A 19,103-nucleotide genomic window follows, 5' to 3' on the forward strand; every position below is an offset into this window, starting at 1 on the left:
TAGCTAACCGTGAAGATTAATTCATTATTCTCATAATAGCATCCAATCACAAAATATATCAGCAAAAAGATATTCTTTGCAATTAAATTTTTCGTTTACTGGCATAATTTTAGGTTTAATCTTATGTGACCTATTTCTAAGGTTAGAATAGCATTTAAAATTTTCTGAACCTGTATCTTAGTCAAAATTGATATGCTGTCAAAATCGGCTTATCGGCGTCTCTGAAAAGGGCTAAATTCTAAAACTCAGAAAGAAGGATGATAATAGAACTATTTTTTGGCTCAATACACCTCTTCACAGTTCCGTGAATTTCGCGTGAGAAGATCACGTGACCATTATGTCATCGTTAAAAAAATATATGCGCGCATACAATCGAAAGAAAACATTCTTATTTTCAACTCACGCCAGTAGGAGCTCGTGGATATTTGTCTTATAAGTACAGAAATTTTTGTTAAAAATATGAAAAAAAACTGGTGAGAGTGAAAAAAGAAAGCGTTCAAGAACTTGTGCTGTCATAGTGAGTACGACTTGACTACGATGTTTGAGACAGCAAAACTTGTGAAACCCACAAAGTTGTGAGCAGTTCTTGTTGCTGTGAGAAACCTTACTAGTGAGTATCTAGTTAACTACTATTATCAGCGAAGAGTTAATTTTCCAAGCCATCCCATGATTTCTTTTCGCCAGTAATCAGTAAAAATAGAGTTAAAATATGCAAAGGACAGGGAGGGGTAGAAATTTTATCTCCCTTGTTCTTTTCTCTCCTAAGTATGTGCCGATTTTTTTTAGAGATATTTTTCCATACTTTAATATTTCAGCTTTTTCTTTTAGGTTGCATCCTTTTCCATCTTTAAAAAGACAACTGATAGCCAATGCTATGTGGAAAAAGATGATAAATCGTACCAGTCCAAGTAACCGTAACCGTCTGTTTACAGTCAAAACTAAAATGCGTGTGTGTTCTGATCATTTTGTTGACAAGAAACCGACATTTGATAATCCACATCCAACTTTGATGGGTTATCAGTCTTCTCCACAGGATAAAAAGGTGTTATCATCAAGAAGAAAAATAACTTAACCGCTTAAAAAAAAGGAAGAGACCTCAACCAACAACTGAGAAATCATCGTCATCTACAATAACATTTCCAATGACGTCACCTATTTATTGAGTTTTTATTGAGTATTTATTATTTGACGTGGGTTTATGACTTATGTTAATTTATGAGAGGATGGTATGGTTGTTCGTGTTTTTCAAACTGCTGTTTCTTAAAATTTTGTGTAAACTTTTGTGGAAAAAAAGACCACATGCAATATACTGAAAAAAACAATTTTTTGTGGAATTGGCTTCCACTGAAGGCTGTTGTGTAAGCTAATGGCTTTTTCATATTTGGTATTATAAACTTTTGTTGGGGAAAACTAAATTGTATTTGTTACTGTTATTTTTCCTGGAAAAAAATTCCATGGTTTCACGTTTTTGTTAAGAATTAAAATTGTAGTAAAAACTGTGTTTGGTGATGATGAAAAAATTACTAATTGTTTTTTTTTTATATATTTTATAAAATGCCTGATTTTTCTATAATTTGATGTGTTTCATAATATTTCAATGTTTTTGTAACAAAATTCGCTATCTTTATAGCAAATTATTGCATATACTATGATGCGCGCATAAATTATCTATGTCGGATGTAAGCAAATAGCATTACAGAACTTACCACTCTGTACCGGGGGTAATTTCGCCGCCCGCCTCGACGTTAAAAAGGAGAGATAGGAAAATGTATGTTCTAGCGCAGTCGCGTGCGCGTACAACAGTGACGTCACGGCAACCCCCAGCAAAGTCAACAACAATCCCCTATTAGTCACCGCACCATTCCAAGACCATTCCATATTAATCTACATAGGATCTAGTAATCCAGCACCATCCAAGGACCTAATAATCACTGTAATGACGTCATCAAGATTCTAACGCAATTCCCTAAAAATCAACGCGCATACAGGGGAATTTCCCTAATTATACTGAATTTCATCAAAAATCAACGCATGCGCAGTAAAGAGGAAAATTCCCTGAGGGAATTAACCGCGTTAGTATTGACCGTTATGAAATCCTTCGACAATGTTAAAATTCTATATAATAAAGAAAATGGAATCAAAAACAGTCAAACAATTACGCGATATTGCAAAAGGTCGTGGTTTAACAGGGTATTATAAGCTACGTAAAGCTGAATTAATTTCTTTATTAGAGGACGTACCACAGAGGCCATCAAGAAGGGCCGGGCAACGAAAGCCCGTAAGACCTGTAACCCTACTACCAACGCCGGAGGCCATGGATATATTTGAGACCCAAGAAATGTCGAAAAACCGATCTATCGTGAAATCCAAGATGCAGGAATAGTATAACTGGCTGGTTGATGCCATCCCAAAGCTTATAAAAGAAGTACAAGAAGGGATCATGGGTAATTATGTAAAATTCAAACGCGGGGTGATGGAGCTTTATCGCAGGGTAGTAAATACAAGACCTACACTGCATGATGAAGTCGAACAGGAGGCCAACGAGGACTATCTACATGATCAGCCGGGGCAAGATTTCACGCCTCAGGAGCATAAAAATGCTCCTCACAGGACCTTCCGGAGTTTCCGAATTTCCGGTATAGGAGGTGCCGACGTCGACGGGTATATCGGGATGGTGCGACCCAACGTGAAAACCTTGGTTGAGGGACAGGTAGAAAGTATGGGATCTGCGAAGATACAGCTGTCACTATGGATACACTGGAGGAAACCGATAGAGGGGACCAAAGAGTATGAGGAGGCTAATAAGGCCTTCCATAGTAATATGGCCTCAGTATTCCAGGGTAGCAACGTAGATGACATGCTGGATATGATGTTTGCCCAAGTTAAAACACATGTGGAAAACCTGACATTCCCCAAAAGTGTCTTCACGATCGGTCGAATACTACACCTTGATGTAGATTTCCATAAATTGAAACTAACAAGGGGCTCATCTCGTATATACAAGCACCTAAATGGATAGCTTCGAAAAAGGCAATTATTAATCCCAAAAACGAGGGTGAGGAGTGCTTCAAGTGGAGCATCATCGCCAGCCTACATCATACGGAGATTGAAAGGGATCCGCAGAGAATAAGTAAGCTAAGGTCCTATGTAGGCCACTATAGTTGGGAGGGTATAGAGTTCCCTACAAGTATCAAGGATATATCAAAGTTCGAGAATAACAACAAGGAGATTGCGGTAAACGTCCTCTATATGGATGGAAAGAGGATCAATATCCTACGTTGATCAACGCATAACGGGCGTGGCAAGCAGGTGAATCTACTATACATCACCGATACAGCCATCAAAAGCCTCTCACGGCTCCTAGTTATTGAGACCTCAAAAAATACTGCAAAAATGCACTTTTGCCTGAACTGCCTCCAGGCATTCCCCACAATCGAGTCGAGGGATAAGCATTATAGGTGCTGCACCGGTCACGGGGCATTAAAAATTACGATGCCAACGGAGGCCGAAGAATGGCTATACTACAGAGATGGCCAGAGACAATTCAAGGTGCCCTTTGCCATTTATGCAGATTTCGAGAGCACTCTTTAACATGTTCCGGAGGCACTTCAACGTCTTCAGGAATAAGCATCAACTCAACGACGCGACTACCTGTCACGATCCTATCCAGCCTATACATCTTTTTACTCCACCGGGCATCAGTGGCGCGTCTTTTAGAGTCACTATGCTCCTCCCCGGGTTGTAGCAGATACAAGTATAAACCATCCTCAGGTAGAGGCTTTTTCTCTGGATATTCTTCGCTTTTTGCGAGTGGTACACCATCCAGTTTGATCGCCTTGTTAGGTTTCATACTAATCATGGTAGTTTTGGTATTGTTGAGACCCTTCGATATAATGTACAAATGCTTGACCCAGGTGGTACTAGTCCCATCGGATGCTAACTCCTGGGCATCTTGGGGCTTAAATAGTCTTTCTGCAAGGACTTTATTGTAACTTTCCACGAAGGCTGTGAATGTATGGTGGTACTTAGTGGTAGCCCACCTGATCTCTACCCCCTTTCCTTCTAGTAGCTTAGTTACATCCGATTTAAACTCGGAACCATTGTCGCACTGGAATGTTTTTGGGTAGTGTAAGGGTCCCGCTTTGTAAATATCTTTGATCATCTTGGCGACTTCGCTAGCTCTCTTCGTTCTTAGGGGCCTCGCTACTTTGTATCTTGAGGCCACGTCAATGCCTGTCAGGATGTACTTGTACGTATTGCCATATAGTTTGTCATGCGGCATATATAACAGATCGAATTGGTGCATCTCATTCGGTGCTGTAATTGTAAAATGGGGGTAGTCAATACGTTTTGGACCTCGAATGTGTCGTAGCCACAAGAGATGCCTACTAAGCCAATGTATTACCTCTTTTTGGATAGGCCGGCTTCTGCAGCGAGTAACCCGATACCTTTGCGGTCAGTCCACAGATTCTCCGGAGTGTAGCAGGTATTGCTTAGCTTTTCTGCTTCCTTTTCTGTAATAATGTGTGATGCCTCATCATGACGCCTGCGCGCGGCCTCCCCGTGTCCCGAGAGCTTGCTGAAGAGAAAATTTTTTCCCAGAAAATGCATGGGCGTTTTTGGCCGCGCCCGCCACTATCACTGCTATAGTAGCCATTTTATTAGTATTCCACACGGTTCAATCTACCATCTATAATATTCATCTGAGCGTCCTGCTATAAGTACACATAAGCCATGAAATCCCCTGTTCCATCGGCTTCTTTGGTGATATGTAGGGTGATCCCATCACTCAGTCGCTGTAGTGGCCTCCCACTACCATGTAGCACATCATCAGGGGAGGTACAGAAGTTCAAAAACAAGGCATAGCGCTTATTGAAGAACTGTCCGATGGTAACATTGCTATCGTGGGATATTGACGATCTGTTCCAGATGGTCCTTGGGAAGCATTGCGTAAGAGTACAACTCATTAGGTTCCCCCCTCGACAGTGACGCTGATCTTCTCAATTTTAGGATTATAGAAAACTTCGTTGTTACCGGCATAAGCCTTCACTTTTCCAGGGTCTATAAACAGTAGCAGTACACCTTTGAATGATTTTGATGGAGAGTCGATCTGGAGGTTATAGCTGGTATCGGCCTTTTTCATAGTAAGCACCTTCATTCTGAGTACCCTTTCATAGTGTAGGGCAAGTCTTGCTTATCTTGACATCATTGCGCTTGCCAGGCCTTCATTAGTAATTTTATCAAATTCAAGTCTGATATTACTAATCTTATACGCAGCATCAGCTGGCTTAGCTCCCGTGCTCCCCGTGGCTGCCGTCCCTGCATCCTTGATAACATCGCTTTAGGGTGCGAAAATGATGATGAATTGCAACCGGTCGTACAGGCCCGCCGGATAAAATGGGATATCGCGGGTCAATTCGAACATCTTTTCAATGGGTATACAAAAGGCCTGACGATGCCTTACGCCTAACGATGTCTTTCTCTTCATCTGTTCCCACATGACCGGTGGCCTTGACCTGTATGACCCTAATGGTACCGTTGTTTGGATTGATGCCTTGCAAAATAAGGTTATTGTCACGGTCGAATTTTGGTAGCCAGAGATTTCTATATACGGCCAGGATATTGTAGTCGCTTATGTTCTGCACCTCTTTGTTATTTAGGATAATACGTAGATTTTTACCAGACTTTTCCCTATGTTTGACACGATCGTACGTGTCGTGTTGGTCCCTGTTACTGTTAGATCAAATAGAACCTTGAGACTACCCGGGATAATGACATCATTTTGTGGCATGTTGGGTATGTCAACGTACAGATCTTCTTTCTGGTCAATGGTTGATGGGAGTATTACGGAGTTTCATACCGCGCAGGTCTGGGCACTAGCGAAGCGCTTGTAGGGACAAATTTTTATATCCCCCGCAGAGCGTAAGGCATTTGCTAAGAAAAACAGGCAGTACGAAGAGAATTATTCACTTTTTCCTTTGTATTTTTACTTTTTAAACTGGCGCGATATATTGATTTTACAATTATTTAAAGGAAGGATACTCAGTATTGACATAAGATTGTATATTATGAAAGTTCAAGACCTAAACTTGGTTATTATAATTGCTTCAAGTTGTGGGGTACACTCGTCATGAAAAGTTGGCAGTCAAAAGAGAAAGAAACCTTATTTTGCTAGCTAGTTACATCACAAGTTTTAATATTGTCTTAAAAATATCACAGTGTTGATCAAAAATGCTAGCATGTCATTCAAGATTTATATAGATAGTAGTACAGCCAAAATAATGTAGCTCATTAAACACAGTAAAGAAAACAATGGGTTTTTTTCTAAAGTAATAGTTTCATGCTCATTAAACAGATACCTAGCTAGCTATAATATTAAAAAACAATTCCAAAATTTCTTATTTTGTGTTTGCTAGAAACTTTATTTAACTAACCAGGGCGGAGTTCCCTACATTTTTTATAAACCAAATTAAAAATTGTCAAAAAGCTGGCTGTATCTGTCTCGTTGTAGTTTTTGTTAGCTAGGGGTCACACTGGGCCACTCATATATATCGTAGCCTTATTCATACAGTAATCAGATATATAGGTTGGTAAGTGCACAGATGCTAAAAATAGGATCTTAAAAACTTATTTCTAATATCACTCAACTTAACAGTGCAGTTCAAACACCAACTTAGCCTTAAAAATTGCTACGCTTGCATTGGAATAATTTTAATCTGTAAAGTACAAAGTTTCGACCGCTGCGAAATATAAAATAAAATAACGTACCGTGGTTAAAATAAACACATTTAATGGAAAACAACTTTTTAAACAAATTTAGTTACTTTAACTTTTTTCGTCAAATATTTTTGGTTGCCACATTTTTCTTATGTCAATGTACCAAAATTACTATAGCTATCACAAAATTGTAAAAGTGGGCCTTGCCTAAATTTATTCTTGCATTTTACCAAAATTAAAAACACAGTAATATAGTGTAACATGCTATTATATATATCCCTTCCTAGCTAGCTATGTAATATTTATATACAATAATTTCTAACGAAAAGTCAAAGTCGGTCATTATATCATTGAAGTGTGTATTTTATTTTCAGTCGATTTCATCTATGCTCTTTTTTATATAACTAGTTAGCTATACTTTGCAAATAAATCCTTTATAAAATGCTTTTCCACGTTAATCCATGTCAAACTTGCAGATCCATATATAGCTAGCTAGCTATAGCTTACTGTAAAAAAACGTCCTTTAAGTCTTTCTATAGCTAGCTGTTATTTTTATTTCTTCTTGCCAAAGTGCACTGATAATGATAGAATAGTGTTTCGTTTTAACCATTACTTTATTCCCCACAACACAAAATGTATGGTATATGTAGCTTGCAACTTCAGAAAGCTAACCCCTAAAACCAACATCAACAATATGTCTTCTCTTGCGTCTCTTTAAAAGTCATTAAATTAAGTTTTCTCCGATTCCAACATCTTACCCATGTCAATATACCACAAAGAGGGTTAGCAACACCATTTAAACGTGTTAATAAAAAAGCAAAACGTCAGTTAAAGTAAAAAATTATTTAAAGAACCATCAGGCAGGATTTTGCATTTCTGCCTCTTTTCGCAGCACTAACCAGAATAGTTGTGAAAAACTAACCATGAAAATTATTTGGGCTATCGAGACAAATGAAAACAAGTCAAAAATTTGTCCCTACAAAGCGCTTCGCTAGCGCCCAGACTTGCGCGGTATGAAACTCCGTAATGGGAAATTTGAACTCTTTGCCGGCCTCCCTTCATACCTAATAGCTGTTTGCTTTTTGCGTATGGGTCCATCAGTATACCGTATGCGTTCATACTTATTTATTATATAGCTGTAAATAAAAGATGGCTGATAATCCAATTTTTACACCCAAGGAGGATATTGGTAAGCATGATGATAAAGGCGACAAAGAGGATACCCAGCAATCAACTCAATTACCTGGAACATCGGGGACTTGCGTGTAGGTGCTTGGAGTTGGGCCTGGAGGCGCAAAAAACTGGGCTATTTCATTCGAAAGTTGATAACCTAAGTTGATAAGCTGGGTATGACGCCCAATGCAATGCATTACGACAGATTCAGGATTGGGGAGGGTGGTGAACTTATATTAAAGAAGGTTGTGACAGGGAAGAAATTACTACCGGAAGTAATACTTACGCTGCAAGATGGTAATTTTCCAACTATAAAACAGCTCCAGGCCAGGCTAGGTGTGACACGCTTGCGGGCGATGGGCTTTGATGATTATCAGACACCCAACAAAGGTAGTAGGACAGAGCCCCAGAATCTTATCCGTGATGTTAATGTCCTTATAAATAGGGATGAGGATGATGAGAGGAGCCCTTTGATAAGGCCCGAGGTGATGGAGATGGAGACGTATGACAATTTTCAAAATTTTGCACAAGATGTAGAGGGTTATATAGATACCTCATTTGCAGGCATTGACGATAAGGAGGAGATTAATATAAGGGCCCTTATATCGGAGATTGAAAATCTGCGGGTAATATAAGGGAGGTGAAAGAAAAAATAAACAAATATAATAGTAAAATAAGTACGGCAGAGGGCAGACTGAAAGAATTTAAGAAGCAGAAGGCTGGGGTTCGAAGGCTTCAGGATACCGAGCTTGAGAAGGACATCGCGAAATTAAAGGAGGATAGGAAGGATGAACTGAGTAGGCATGGTCTAATTTCCTCCGAGGTTTTTAAGCATCTACGGAATATTATGTCTGAGTTGATGAAAATCGCCGGGGATGACATGCCTTTGCTTGAAGAGCTTAAAACACTTTTCCGTGAACAGGGGATAACCATAGCCAGCAGTAGGTCTACTAATTTCCACCATTGTTCTTGTTGTTACGGGAGGAGAGGGTGCGGCAGCAGGTGCTGCAGGGGGAAAAAGGGTTTGTGCAGAAGCAACTCGAGAGGCTTGGGAATTTCCTGAAATACCTGGCAAGTAAAGCAGGTGACACCCTACCCGTATGGTATGATCGGGTATATGGGGTGTGGTGTGCTTTGGAGGTATAGGATGCGTGTCATGCTTTGGGGTATATATAGGTATTTTGGCAATATGCTTGAGGGGTGTGGTGGACGAATGACGCACAATAGGTCTGTTATTAAAGTCAAGCCTTATACCAATCATCGCACTTGCGGTTGCTATCAAAATATTATTGTTATACCCTACAATCTTCCCCATACGTAGATTCATGTCACTGGGCAACATGTACACGTGGTGCATTACAGCGAAGTTCACAGGTGTGCCCGCATGCTGGAGTACCTTCTGAAATTCGGTGATGCCATGGCTTACATTTTCTTGCCTTTGGACCATAGCCTCGAATTTTTGTACTAGAATTTGCCTTGCTGTATAATTGTCGGCATTAGAGCCTATCAGGGACGCCTTGGCACCTGCCTGAGACCCTAGTAAAAGAACTACATAAACCCTGATACTCTCGCTTAGTTTGGTCAGACCCTCTGACGTTAGGCCTTGGCTTGTGGGCATAATAAACTTGGCCCAATCACCATCAACCTGCGGCCACCATCTACCATCTGTTAACGACGACATGACCGCCCTAAACTTGTATAGAGCGTTAGGGTCTGCACCATATTCGCGGCATACCCGTGCGTATCCAGATGTGGAATAAGGGTTCTTATATTGCGAGAACCCATCGTCAAATGGCATGGGTACCTTCATACTTGCCAGAATACAATGCATATAATAGTACACGTGGAATTTGAAGATGGAGTTGATGAGTGGTACGGAGCCTGTCATGTGTTTGGCACATATGCCTAATGCGGTGGTCGCACAATGGGCGGCAAAATTAACCTGAATGTTCCAATAGGGCAGGGCCTGCACTTCACATTAACGGGGTCATCAAGGTAGGTTGTTGGGACCCTTATGGCAAATTTGGTAAACTCCGGGAATACGACAGAAATATGGGAGTCCGTACACACGTAGAGGTCCTGATGTTCCAGGTTTTTTACACCGAGTGCCCATTCACCCCTGTTACTTTTATACTTTGCAGAGTGGTTGTATTGATAGATGTTCATTTCTTAAAACAAAAGGGAATGAAGCAACTTTGTATCACTGATATCGAAAAGCCTACTATTTTCGAGAACTACCTAGGACAGGACACTCGAATAGCTCTGAAATCCATCAGCATTAGACCCGGGTGGCTGAATTTGTATAGCAATACAGATTTTACCATACGTAAGGTAGGGCCTGACCAGAGAGTGACTCGGATGGAGATCATCAGCGGTTTATACAGGATAGAAGATATTGCGACTATTGTGAAAAGCCAGGCAAAGGACATGATCAAGCTTTTCGTATTGAAAAGTGGCTACTGCAGGCTCTGTGTCAGCGATGGGTACTTGGTGGTGATGAATCGACAATTACAAGAGCTCCTAGGCCTACCCTACGACCCTAGTAAGAAGTATTATATGAAGGGTGACTATGATGGGTACTATAGACCGACATTTACCATAGGCTGAGACTCGTTTGTCCCAAGTTGGATGAGGACGATTGTCTGTTAGATGACAAAAAGTCTAAAATTTTGGCCTTGCTTCCCACCAAGGAATTGAACGCCTGGGAGGATTTCCTGACCTGGACCTTTGATACCCCTGTATACCTGTATACCATCCTTTTTTACAGGCTCTGTCGTTAATTTTTTAAAAATTAACTCTTCGACTTTTGACCATATTTGACGATATTTAGCAATCCAATCAGGATATTCCTCAAAATCCAGACTCATTGCCGGTGACGCGGAGGCGTTATACTTAGTCAACCCATTCGGGGACCAGATTTTTGGTGTCTTTACCCTCAAGGCCACAACAAGGTCCTGTGTATGATACCCTATCACATATCGTTTTTCCTTACCTCCATTGGCGGGCATGGCATCCGATACCGTCAAGTATTCCATATTATCGTTAATGTCTGTAAACGAAGCAGCAAAACTGTAGAATATATTAGGTTTAACAAGCTCATTTTCAAATTGCAGCATCTTCTTTATTGTATATCGAATGAGTGCAGAGAATTGCAAGTCATCGTACATACGCAGCCGCCCCCATTATATGTGATATATTCATGATAGCAGTACCAGCATAACATTTTACCACTTACAACGAACCTCCGACCACAGGTACATTTGTCATATGCATCGAGTACCCTTTTACAGTCGTTACATTGTTCCATTTATTTATCACAGTTACAAGGACGATCTAGGGCATTAAATTGATCCCAGAGGTCTTGAATTCTCTGATTATTATACTTCTCCTTCTCTGATTCTTGTACGCATGCCAGGGTTACAAGTGGCAGGGATAGGCCGATGGCGGTAAGGAAGGTCATGAATAACATACGTTTCAAGCTATATTGACAGTTAATACACATTTTTATTAGTAGTAGTTATCTTGCAACATTTGCTGTAAAATAACGTTTTCAGCCCCCCCCCCTCCCCCAATACTTTTTGAAACCTACCTTTTCATCCTTTGAAAGGCACCAATCGATGAACCCGATACGGATGCCATGCCAATGGAAGAAGATCCTCCTTAATCCTGGCCTTTTCGGATCAGAGAGTAGTTCGGGCTCATCTTCAGAAACCCTGTTGCACATGTCCTGGGTGACAAACCAGTCCGGCACAAACTCGAACAGCCAGGGGTCCCTTTCAACAGCCTTGTCACACATGTCCCGCGTTTTGAACCGATCCAGTATATATTCGAGCGGTTCGGGATCCTTTTCAACAGCCCTGCTACACATGCCTTGCGTCATGAACCGATCCGGTACATGTTGAAACATGTCGGGATTTTTTTCGGCAGCCTTGTTGCACATATCTTGCACCATGAACCGATCTGGTATGGCCCTGAGCATCTCGAAATCCCTTTCAAAAACTTTGTTACACATTTCTTGCGTCTTGAGTCGGTCCGGTACATGCCCCAGCATATACGGCATTTCTTCAACGACCTTGTTGCACATGTCTTGGGTCTCTTCCCCATGACCGAATAGGGTTAAACCACTTAAGGAGATATCACTTTATTATTATTATAATGGATTGGTAATGTGAAATGGGTAAAAATTGTATTACCTATAAATCAAATGGAAAACAACGTCTTACAACAAAAGTTCATCAAAGAAATAAAGAACACACTATAAAGCTATTGAGAAGACGAATGTATGAAATAGTATGTGCCAAATATATGGCGAAATTCAATTAAATGGCCAAAAACCTGGGGGCGTTGAATCGACTCCTCCAAAAAATGGTAATATGGATCACTATACTATCATTTATAATTGGGGCGTTTAAGACCAGACACTAAAGAAGATACCACTATATAGCATCATATGATGAATTAAATAATTTCTAAGCCTAATATAGTAATTAACAAGAGAGATTTCCAAAAACTAGACAAATTTGAACTCATTAAATTAATAGTAGGAAAAAAAGCCATAAATGATAAGCCTGGTTATATCCAAAAACTAACAGATGGATCAAAATAAATGGACCAGCGTATAAAAAGCTAAAACAAATTCCAGTATCTAGGATGTTCAATGAAGAAAAACCTATTGCACCACCAAGGAAAGCAACATATAAACCAAGAAAACCAGTTCCAACACCTATAGTACAATTAGATAAAGCATTGAAGAATACCATTAAATCATTTTAAGCAAGAATAGTAAAGACAATGAATCTGTTCTGCCCAATCTTAGGACGCTGCCCAATCTTTGGACATAAAATTGCCCAGTCTTAAGACTGGCCGGCCAGTCTTGAGACTGGGCAGGGCGTCACAAGATTGGGCAAAAGACCATGTTAGGCCCATCTTTGGCGCCTTTTAGATTTTAAAGAAGGGATGTACCACACAAGCTCTGTTTTTTGCAAGTCCCAACAAACATTCTCAGGCACATTAAAACATCATATTTTGGGTACTGTTGAATTGATCCGGCCAGTTTTGGACACAGTAGAGTGAAAATCGCGGCTAGCTAGCTAGATAGCTGGTAGAGCACGTTTTATACATTTAGCATTTATATACAGCTTGTAGTAGTGGCTAAATTTTAAAAATAAAATGTTTATATTTATGATGAATCAGAAAAATCGTATTCAACCATATTATTAGTTAGCTAGCTGTTAATTTCATTGGATGAGATGTTTAGCCAGCTAGCTAATATCATAGTCTATAGAAGAAAAACCTTATAGACTATGCTAATATGGTTGAGTAGTTTCAATTTTTTATACATAAAATACATGGTATATATAAATTTTTGGCCTTTTGATTTCCCAAGAAAAGTTTCAATTTAAAGTTCCTATTAAGAGGTAAATTCTAAAAATTTTATTGTTCTGTTTGTCTTCCACAATTGTTCTAAGATTGGGCATGTACGTCCATAGATTGGGCAGTCCAATCTTAAGACTGGCCACTCATTTGTCACTGTCGGAAGATTGACCTGGCCAGTCTTAAGACGGGGCGCGTTCAAAGATTGGGCAGAACAAATCCACTAAAACAACTAACATCCACAAGAAATGACGTAGCAGGCGTTCTAAACTGTTGTGTTTATATATATCATTGAATCAAAATTCATTGTTTATGTCAGTCCGTAAAATGTACCTTGTCATGTGTAGTGCTACTATTTATTGCTATGTCTTGTTTATTCAATTTCTTTGCTCACTTGTCCAGTCCTGTGTCTCATTGTCTCGTATGTCCCACTTGTATCATTATGTTTCATCTTAGCTATGTGTATTGTTTAATTGTCGATTGTTAGTATCGTGTGATTAGGGATTTCATGTCAATTACTTTATATAATACGTTTTTTACATTTTTCGCTCATTCCGTCAAATCACAAATCTGAGCAGTCACAAAATAACTCTATACAAAAAGTATCAAACAATTTTTTACACACGTTAAACTTTAAAGGAACATTTCAGAGTAATTCAATTTCAAGTTTATCTGGTTCTATACTTGGGCAATCTGGTACGATTATTTAATAATATATTTCCATTTTATTTTGTCAAACGTTTGTTAAATTTCAAAGCTAAACTTGTATATATTTTCTTTCAGTTTGAATAACTTAACTTGCCATACCATTACAGTTTTAAATTGTATTCCGAGCAACCCGACCTAAAACTGGATAGACCCACATTCAAACAGATCTAATGTAATCAATGAGGAGTAGCAAAAGATTGGACTACAAAACATTATCTGACACTGGCGAAAAAGATACCAAAATTACTACTACAAAAGACTCGCAGAATGGTATCGAAAATCTCAGCCTCTTGGTGGATATGAAACTCAATGAAGATATCTCTGATGAGAAGAATAGGTCCCTGTTAAAGGATCACTTAGCTGTTGAAAAATCTATGCTAGTAATGGAAATTCAAGATCTCTTCGATAAGGATGGTGTGTGTTATTTATATCCATCGAATGAAATGTACGAAAAAGCTCTTTCGCAAGCACTATCACTACGTGCTAATTACAGACACAAACATAAAGAACTACAAAAACACCTTGGAGAATATTATGAAGGAAAGTATAAGAAATCGTTCACTCTTCAATACAAATCAATAAGAAATATATTAAAGCGATCAAGCAAAAGAAGAAAGAATTACAGGTGGAAGAAGAGAAAGCCATCTGATTCTGCAGTAAAAGTTCAACATTGTTTCTCCATGAATCTGATCGACTTATTAATGATCTAAAGAAGAAATTCCACATACCTGAAGAAGAAAATGACAAAGCAATCAAAAGGAGATATGATGAATTAACTTCTCAAGAGAAAATAATTAAAAAAATAGGAGAGAAGCTCGAAAAAATTTGTACTAATACTCCTGAAAACTTTCCTATGAAAAGAGATGTTAGAAAACTCATGGAGAGGTATGATAACCTTAAATTTCTAAAGAGAGAGTATATTCAGAAAGTGGAATATGAGGTTAATTCACGAGAAATTGAGAAAGTTGAATCATTTAACACTTCTTCTTTAAATATCAAGCTTAATAAATTCAAGGACTATAGCTCAACTCTTTATCTACACATTTCAAACTATGCTTGAGAAACTATACACTAAAAAGTTTACTACCTGATCTGTTAAGAAATAATTACCTTGAGAATCCTGCTTTAATGTTAGTTAGGAATGTTGACGACATTAAAGAGATATGGAAGAGACTCGTAGCAGCATATGGAGATTGCAAAACCATGCTAGCGAAAAAATTACATGAAGTGAACAACATGGATTTATTGTGGAAGCTAAGAGACCCGGAAAAGTTTACAAACGGAATAGCCAAAATTATTACAGTCATGAAGGATCTGCTCTCATTATGCAAAAAGCATGGTTTGGGAAAGAATTTATAAGCTGCTAGGAGATAGAAGAGTAATAAGATGGCTCGCGACAGATGTGAAGAAGATGGTAAAAATTTATCGAATAAATTGATTGATTTTTTGGAAAAAGATGTGAATCTACCAACAAAAGATACTGTTACTAGGGAAAGAAATAAAACCTCAACAAGTCAAAGAATCAAACTACTTCAATAACATGACTTCGATGACAAGGTAATATCAAATTTTTCTTGTTTTATATGTGGAGAAAAAAATCATGGGGCTACTAATGGACCTACTGGATCCATGTTGTTACAGTACTTTTCCTGTAAAAAATTTGTCGAAATGTCACCCGCAGATAGATTTACTGTTTTAAGAAGAAATGGCCTTTGCTTTCAGTGTCTATTTCCAGCAGCCAAACAAAAGCAAGGAAAACATCCAGAGGGAAAATGCCAGAGAGATTTCACATGTAAACATCAATCACATGACAAATATCTATCTAAAATGCACGTTTGGTATGTGAGGAGCACAAAGACACACTTAAGAATAGGGACTTGCTCCAACACTATAAGCAGAGATGCATCCTTCGACAACGATTTGAGCTTCCAGAATTTTCAAATAATATTTAACTGTCCTTTAACAATTTTGAAAACGAAGAATACGCTGGAACCGAAATCACTTGCAGATGTACGCAATGCAGAAACTGTAAAGTATGTAAAAAGCATGATCGAGATAACACTATCAGCATCAAAGAATAAGTGGAACAGGAGATGATCGAAAAATCGGTCACATTAGATGAAATCAATAATTCAACTGTGGCAAGACTGCCAATGACACACAATCCAATCGTCAAATTGTGTCCAAACAAATTCAAAGCAACTTCTTGTGCAGCAACTTCTTGTGCAGCAATCCAGACAATGGAGGATTATTCATTAACTGCGTTTATTCAAGCGTTTGTGCGATTTTCCTGTGAAAATGGCTATCCAAAATTATTGTTATCTGAAGAAGGAAGTCAACTTGTGAAAGCATTTCATTCAATGGAGCTTAATTATGTTGACATCAAACACAACTTACACAAAAATGTATCAGTTGAATATGAATTGTGTCCAGTAGCAGGTCATAACATTAATGGCAGAGTGGAGAGAAAGATAAGAGAAGTGAAAAAGTTGCCAAAAATTTCTTCGACCAATAGAAGATTATCTATCATGCAATGGGAGACGATTTCAGCAGAGATTGCTAACAACATCAACAATTTACCACTAGCTTTGGGTAACACAGTTTCCAACTTTGAATCTATGGATATTCTTACACCAAATCGTCTGAGATTGGGTGGAAATAATGGGAAAAGTCCCGTTGGAAGTATGATTGTGACAAATGATCCAGATAGAATATTTAAAGCAAATCAAGAAGTGTTCAATGCTTGGTTTGAAAATTGGCTCTTGAGTCATGTACCGAATGACTCAACCAAAATGGTATAAATCAGATAAATGCATCCAAAAGGGTGATATGGTATTGTTTCCGAAACAAGATACCCCGTTATGTTTAAATTGTACGGTATTGTCGAAGAAGTTGTGATGGATAAAGACGAGAAGATACGTAAGTCGAAATTCGTTATCGTAACCATAATGAAAAATTACTCGTCGTGCTGTTCGTAGTTTGGTTGTAATTCACCATGTTGATGAATTAGATATAATGGACGAACTTTCCATGTTCCAACAATGAATGTTTGATACTTCCGCTGGGGAAGTGTTGTGTTTATATATATTATTGAATCAAAATTCATTGTTTATGTCAGTCCGTAAAAATGTACTTTGTCATGTGCAGTGCTACCATTTATTGTTATGCTTTGTTTATTCATTTTTTTTGCTCGTCCAGTCCCGTGTCTCATTGTCTCGTATGTCCCACTTGTATCATTATGTTTCATCTTAGCTATGTGTATTGTTTAATTGTCGATTGTTAATTGATCGTGTGATTAGGGATTTCATGTCAATTACTTTATATAATACGTTTTTTACATTTTTCGCTCATTCCGTCAAATCACAAAACTGAGCAGTCACAAAATAACTTCATACAAAAAGTATCAAACAATTTGTTACACACGTCAAACTTTCAAGAAACATTTTAGCGTAATTCAATTTCAAGTTTATCCGGTTTTATACTTGGACAATCTGGTACGATTACTTAACAATATATTTCAATTTATTTTATCAAACGTTTGTTAAATTTCAAAGCTAAATTTGTATATATTTTCTTTCAGTTTAAATAACTTAACTTGCCATACCATTGCAGTTTTAAATTGTATTCCGAGCAACCCGACCTAAAACTGGATAGACCCACATAAACAGAGAATTGACCAAAATGGTAGGTTTTAAGTATGTGGAAACATTAAAAATATCATTTGTAAAGCCACTAGAAGCAGATGATAGAATGGTCTATAAAACGGCATACTTTAACGAAATATATGATGCTGTAAATCTATCATCCCAACAAATATCCCAAGAAACAGTATTAACCAATGGATTTCTGAAGGATCGGGATGGACAATTGAATTAGTAGATGCACATTAATTTAATTTAAGCAAATATAATCCACTAAACGGATCCAGTATTTGCATTTATTTATATCATTTATACATCGTAGATACAGATCCAGGCTCAAGCAGAATCTATTCCTGCCCCTGTTGCTTCGAATTGTCAATGGTATGCGATCACTGAAATTTCAAATCATTAGTTGTTCGCCCAAGAAAAGTGGTAGTAATAATGGTGAAAATGATCACTACAATAATGATGATGTGGAATATACGGATGAATCCGAACATTCGGAAGAAAACAACTTGGACTGGATATGACACATTTCGATACCGAGATTGTTCAGGATCTCGCACTAGCCCAAACACTGAATTCGCTTTCTTTCAGCAATATGAAAAAGCAAACAAGGTGCATTTTTCAAAGGCTGGTGAGTGTAAAACCTGTTCAATATAAGACATTTAGTCTATTGTGATGCAAGGATGTACACCGTGTTTATCAGGGCTCGCGTATTTCATTATGGAATGCATACCTGCGAAGCAACAGCTTCGGTTGATAGACCTACAGACTTAGTAAAAAAGCCTATAATGACGGACCCTAATACCAGGCCATCTAAAATTCAAAGTAATACAATTGTGTCGGACTTACGCAACAGGCAAGAATGGAAGAAAAAAAAGAGTACCGTTAATAAAGTTACTAACATACGGAGTATCTCTAACGAGAAGGTGAAGCAAAGGAAGGTAGTACAACCGAAAGGAGATGGTTATGAAGCTATACGCGAGCTGCAGGACTATGTGTCTGGAAATGACAAATATCTAATATATAACATAAATGAAAACTCACAGTATGTTTTTAAAACATCTAGACAAAAACTGGTGCTCGCGAAAGACATGAAAAAAAGATGGAAGTTACTTCCTTTATTATTATTAATCATATTTATACAGGTTTACATCTTCAGTATGATATAATATATCTGCACTGTTATCAACGAGTGACCTGTGAATGTGGAATTCTGTTATTTCGATGGTAACTTCAAAAAGGTGAAGTTTTTCGTCACTTTAACAGCCAGTGTATACCATCCGTTACTTTACAAACAAGTATCATTGGCAACAATGCAATGCAAACAGGAGGACAAAGAAAATTTTGAGATTTTCTGGCGTGTTTTCAGTAAAGCGTACAAGAAAGTTAATGGCGAAGGTGAAAAGTTTCTTCCTATTGGATGGTGCACAGACATGGCCATCGCCAATTTTAATAGGACTGGTGAAAATCTATGGCGAGGATTCT

General features: G+C 38.3%; 1 protein-coding gene across 1 annotated transcript; it reads left to right on the top strand.

The window, feature by feature from the left end:
* Positions 1–328: 328 nt before the first annotated feature.
* LOC130612195 (uncharacterized) lies at positions 329–4,558 on the top strand. Its single transcript, XM_057433496.1, has 2 exons — positions 329–610; positions 829–4,558. Exon 2 carries the CDS (start codon positions 2,441–2,443, stop codon positions 3,017–3,019), a length of 579 nt encoding a protein of 192 aa, XP_057289479.1. The 5' UTR covers positions 329–610; positions 829–2,440; the 3' UTR covers positions 3,020–4,558.
* Positions 4,559–19,103: the final 14,545 nt, after the last annotated feature.

Source organism: Hydractinia symbiolongicarpus, chromosome 10 (assembly GCF_029227915.1).
Source record: "Hydractinia symbiolongicarpus strain clone_291-10 chromosome 10, HSymV2.1, whole genome shotgun sequence".
In the NCBI taxonomy this organism is placed as follows: Eukaryota; Metazoa; Cnidaria; class Hydrozoa; order Anthoathecata; family Hydractiniidae; genus Hydractinia; species Hydractinia symbiolongicarpus.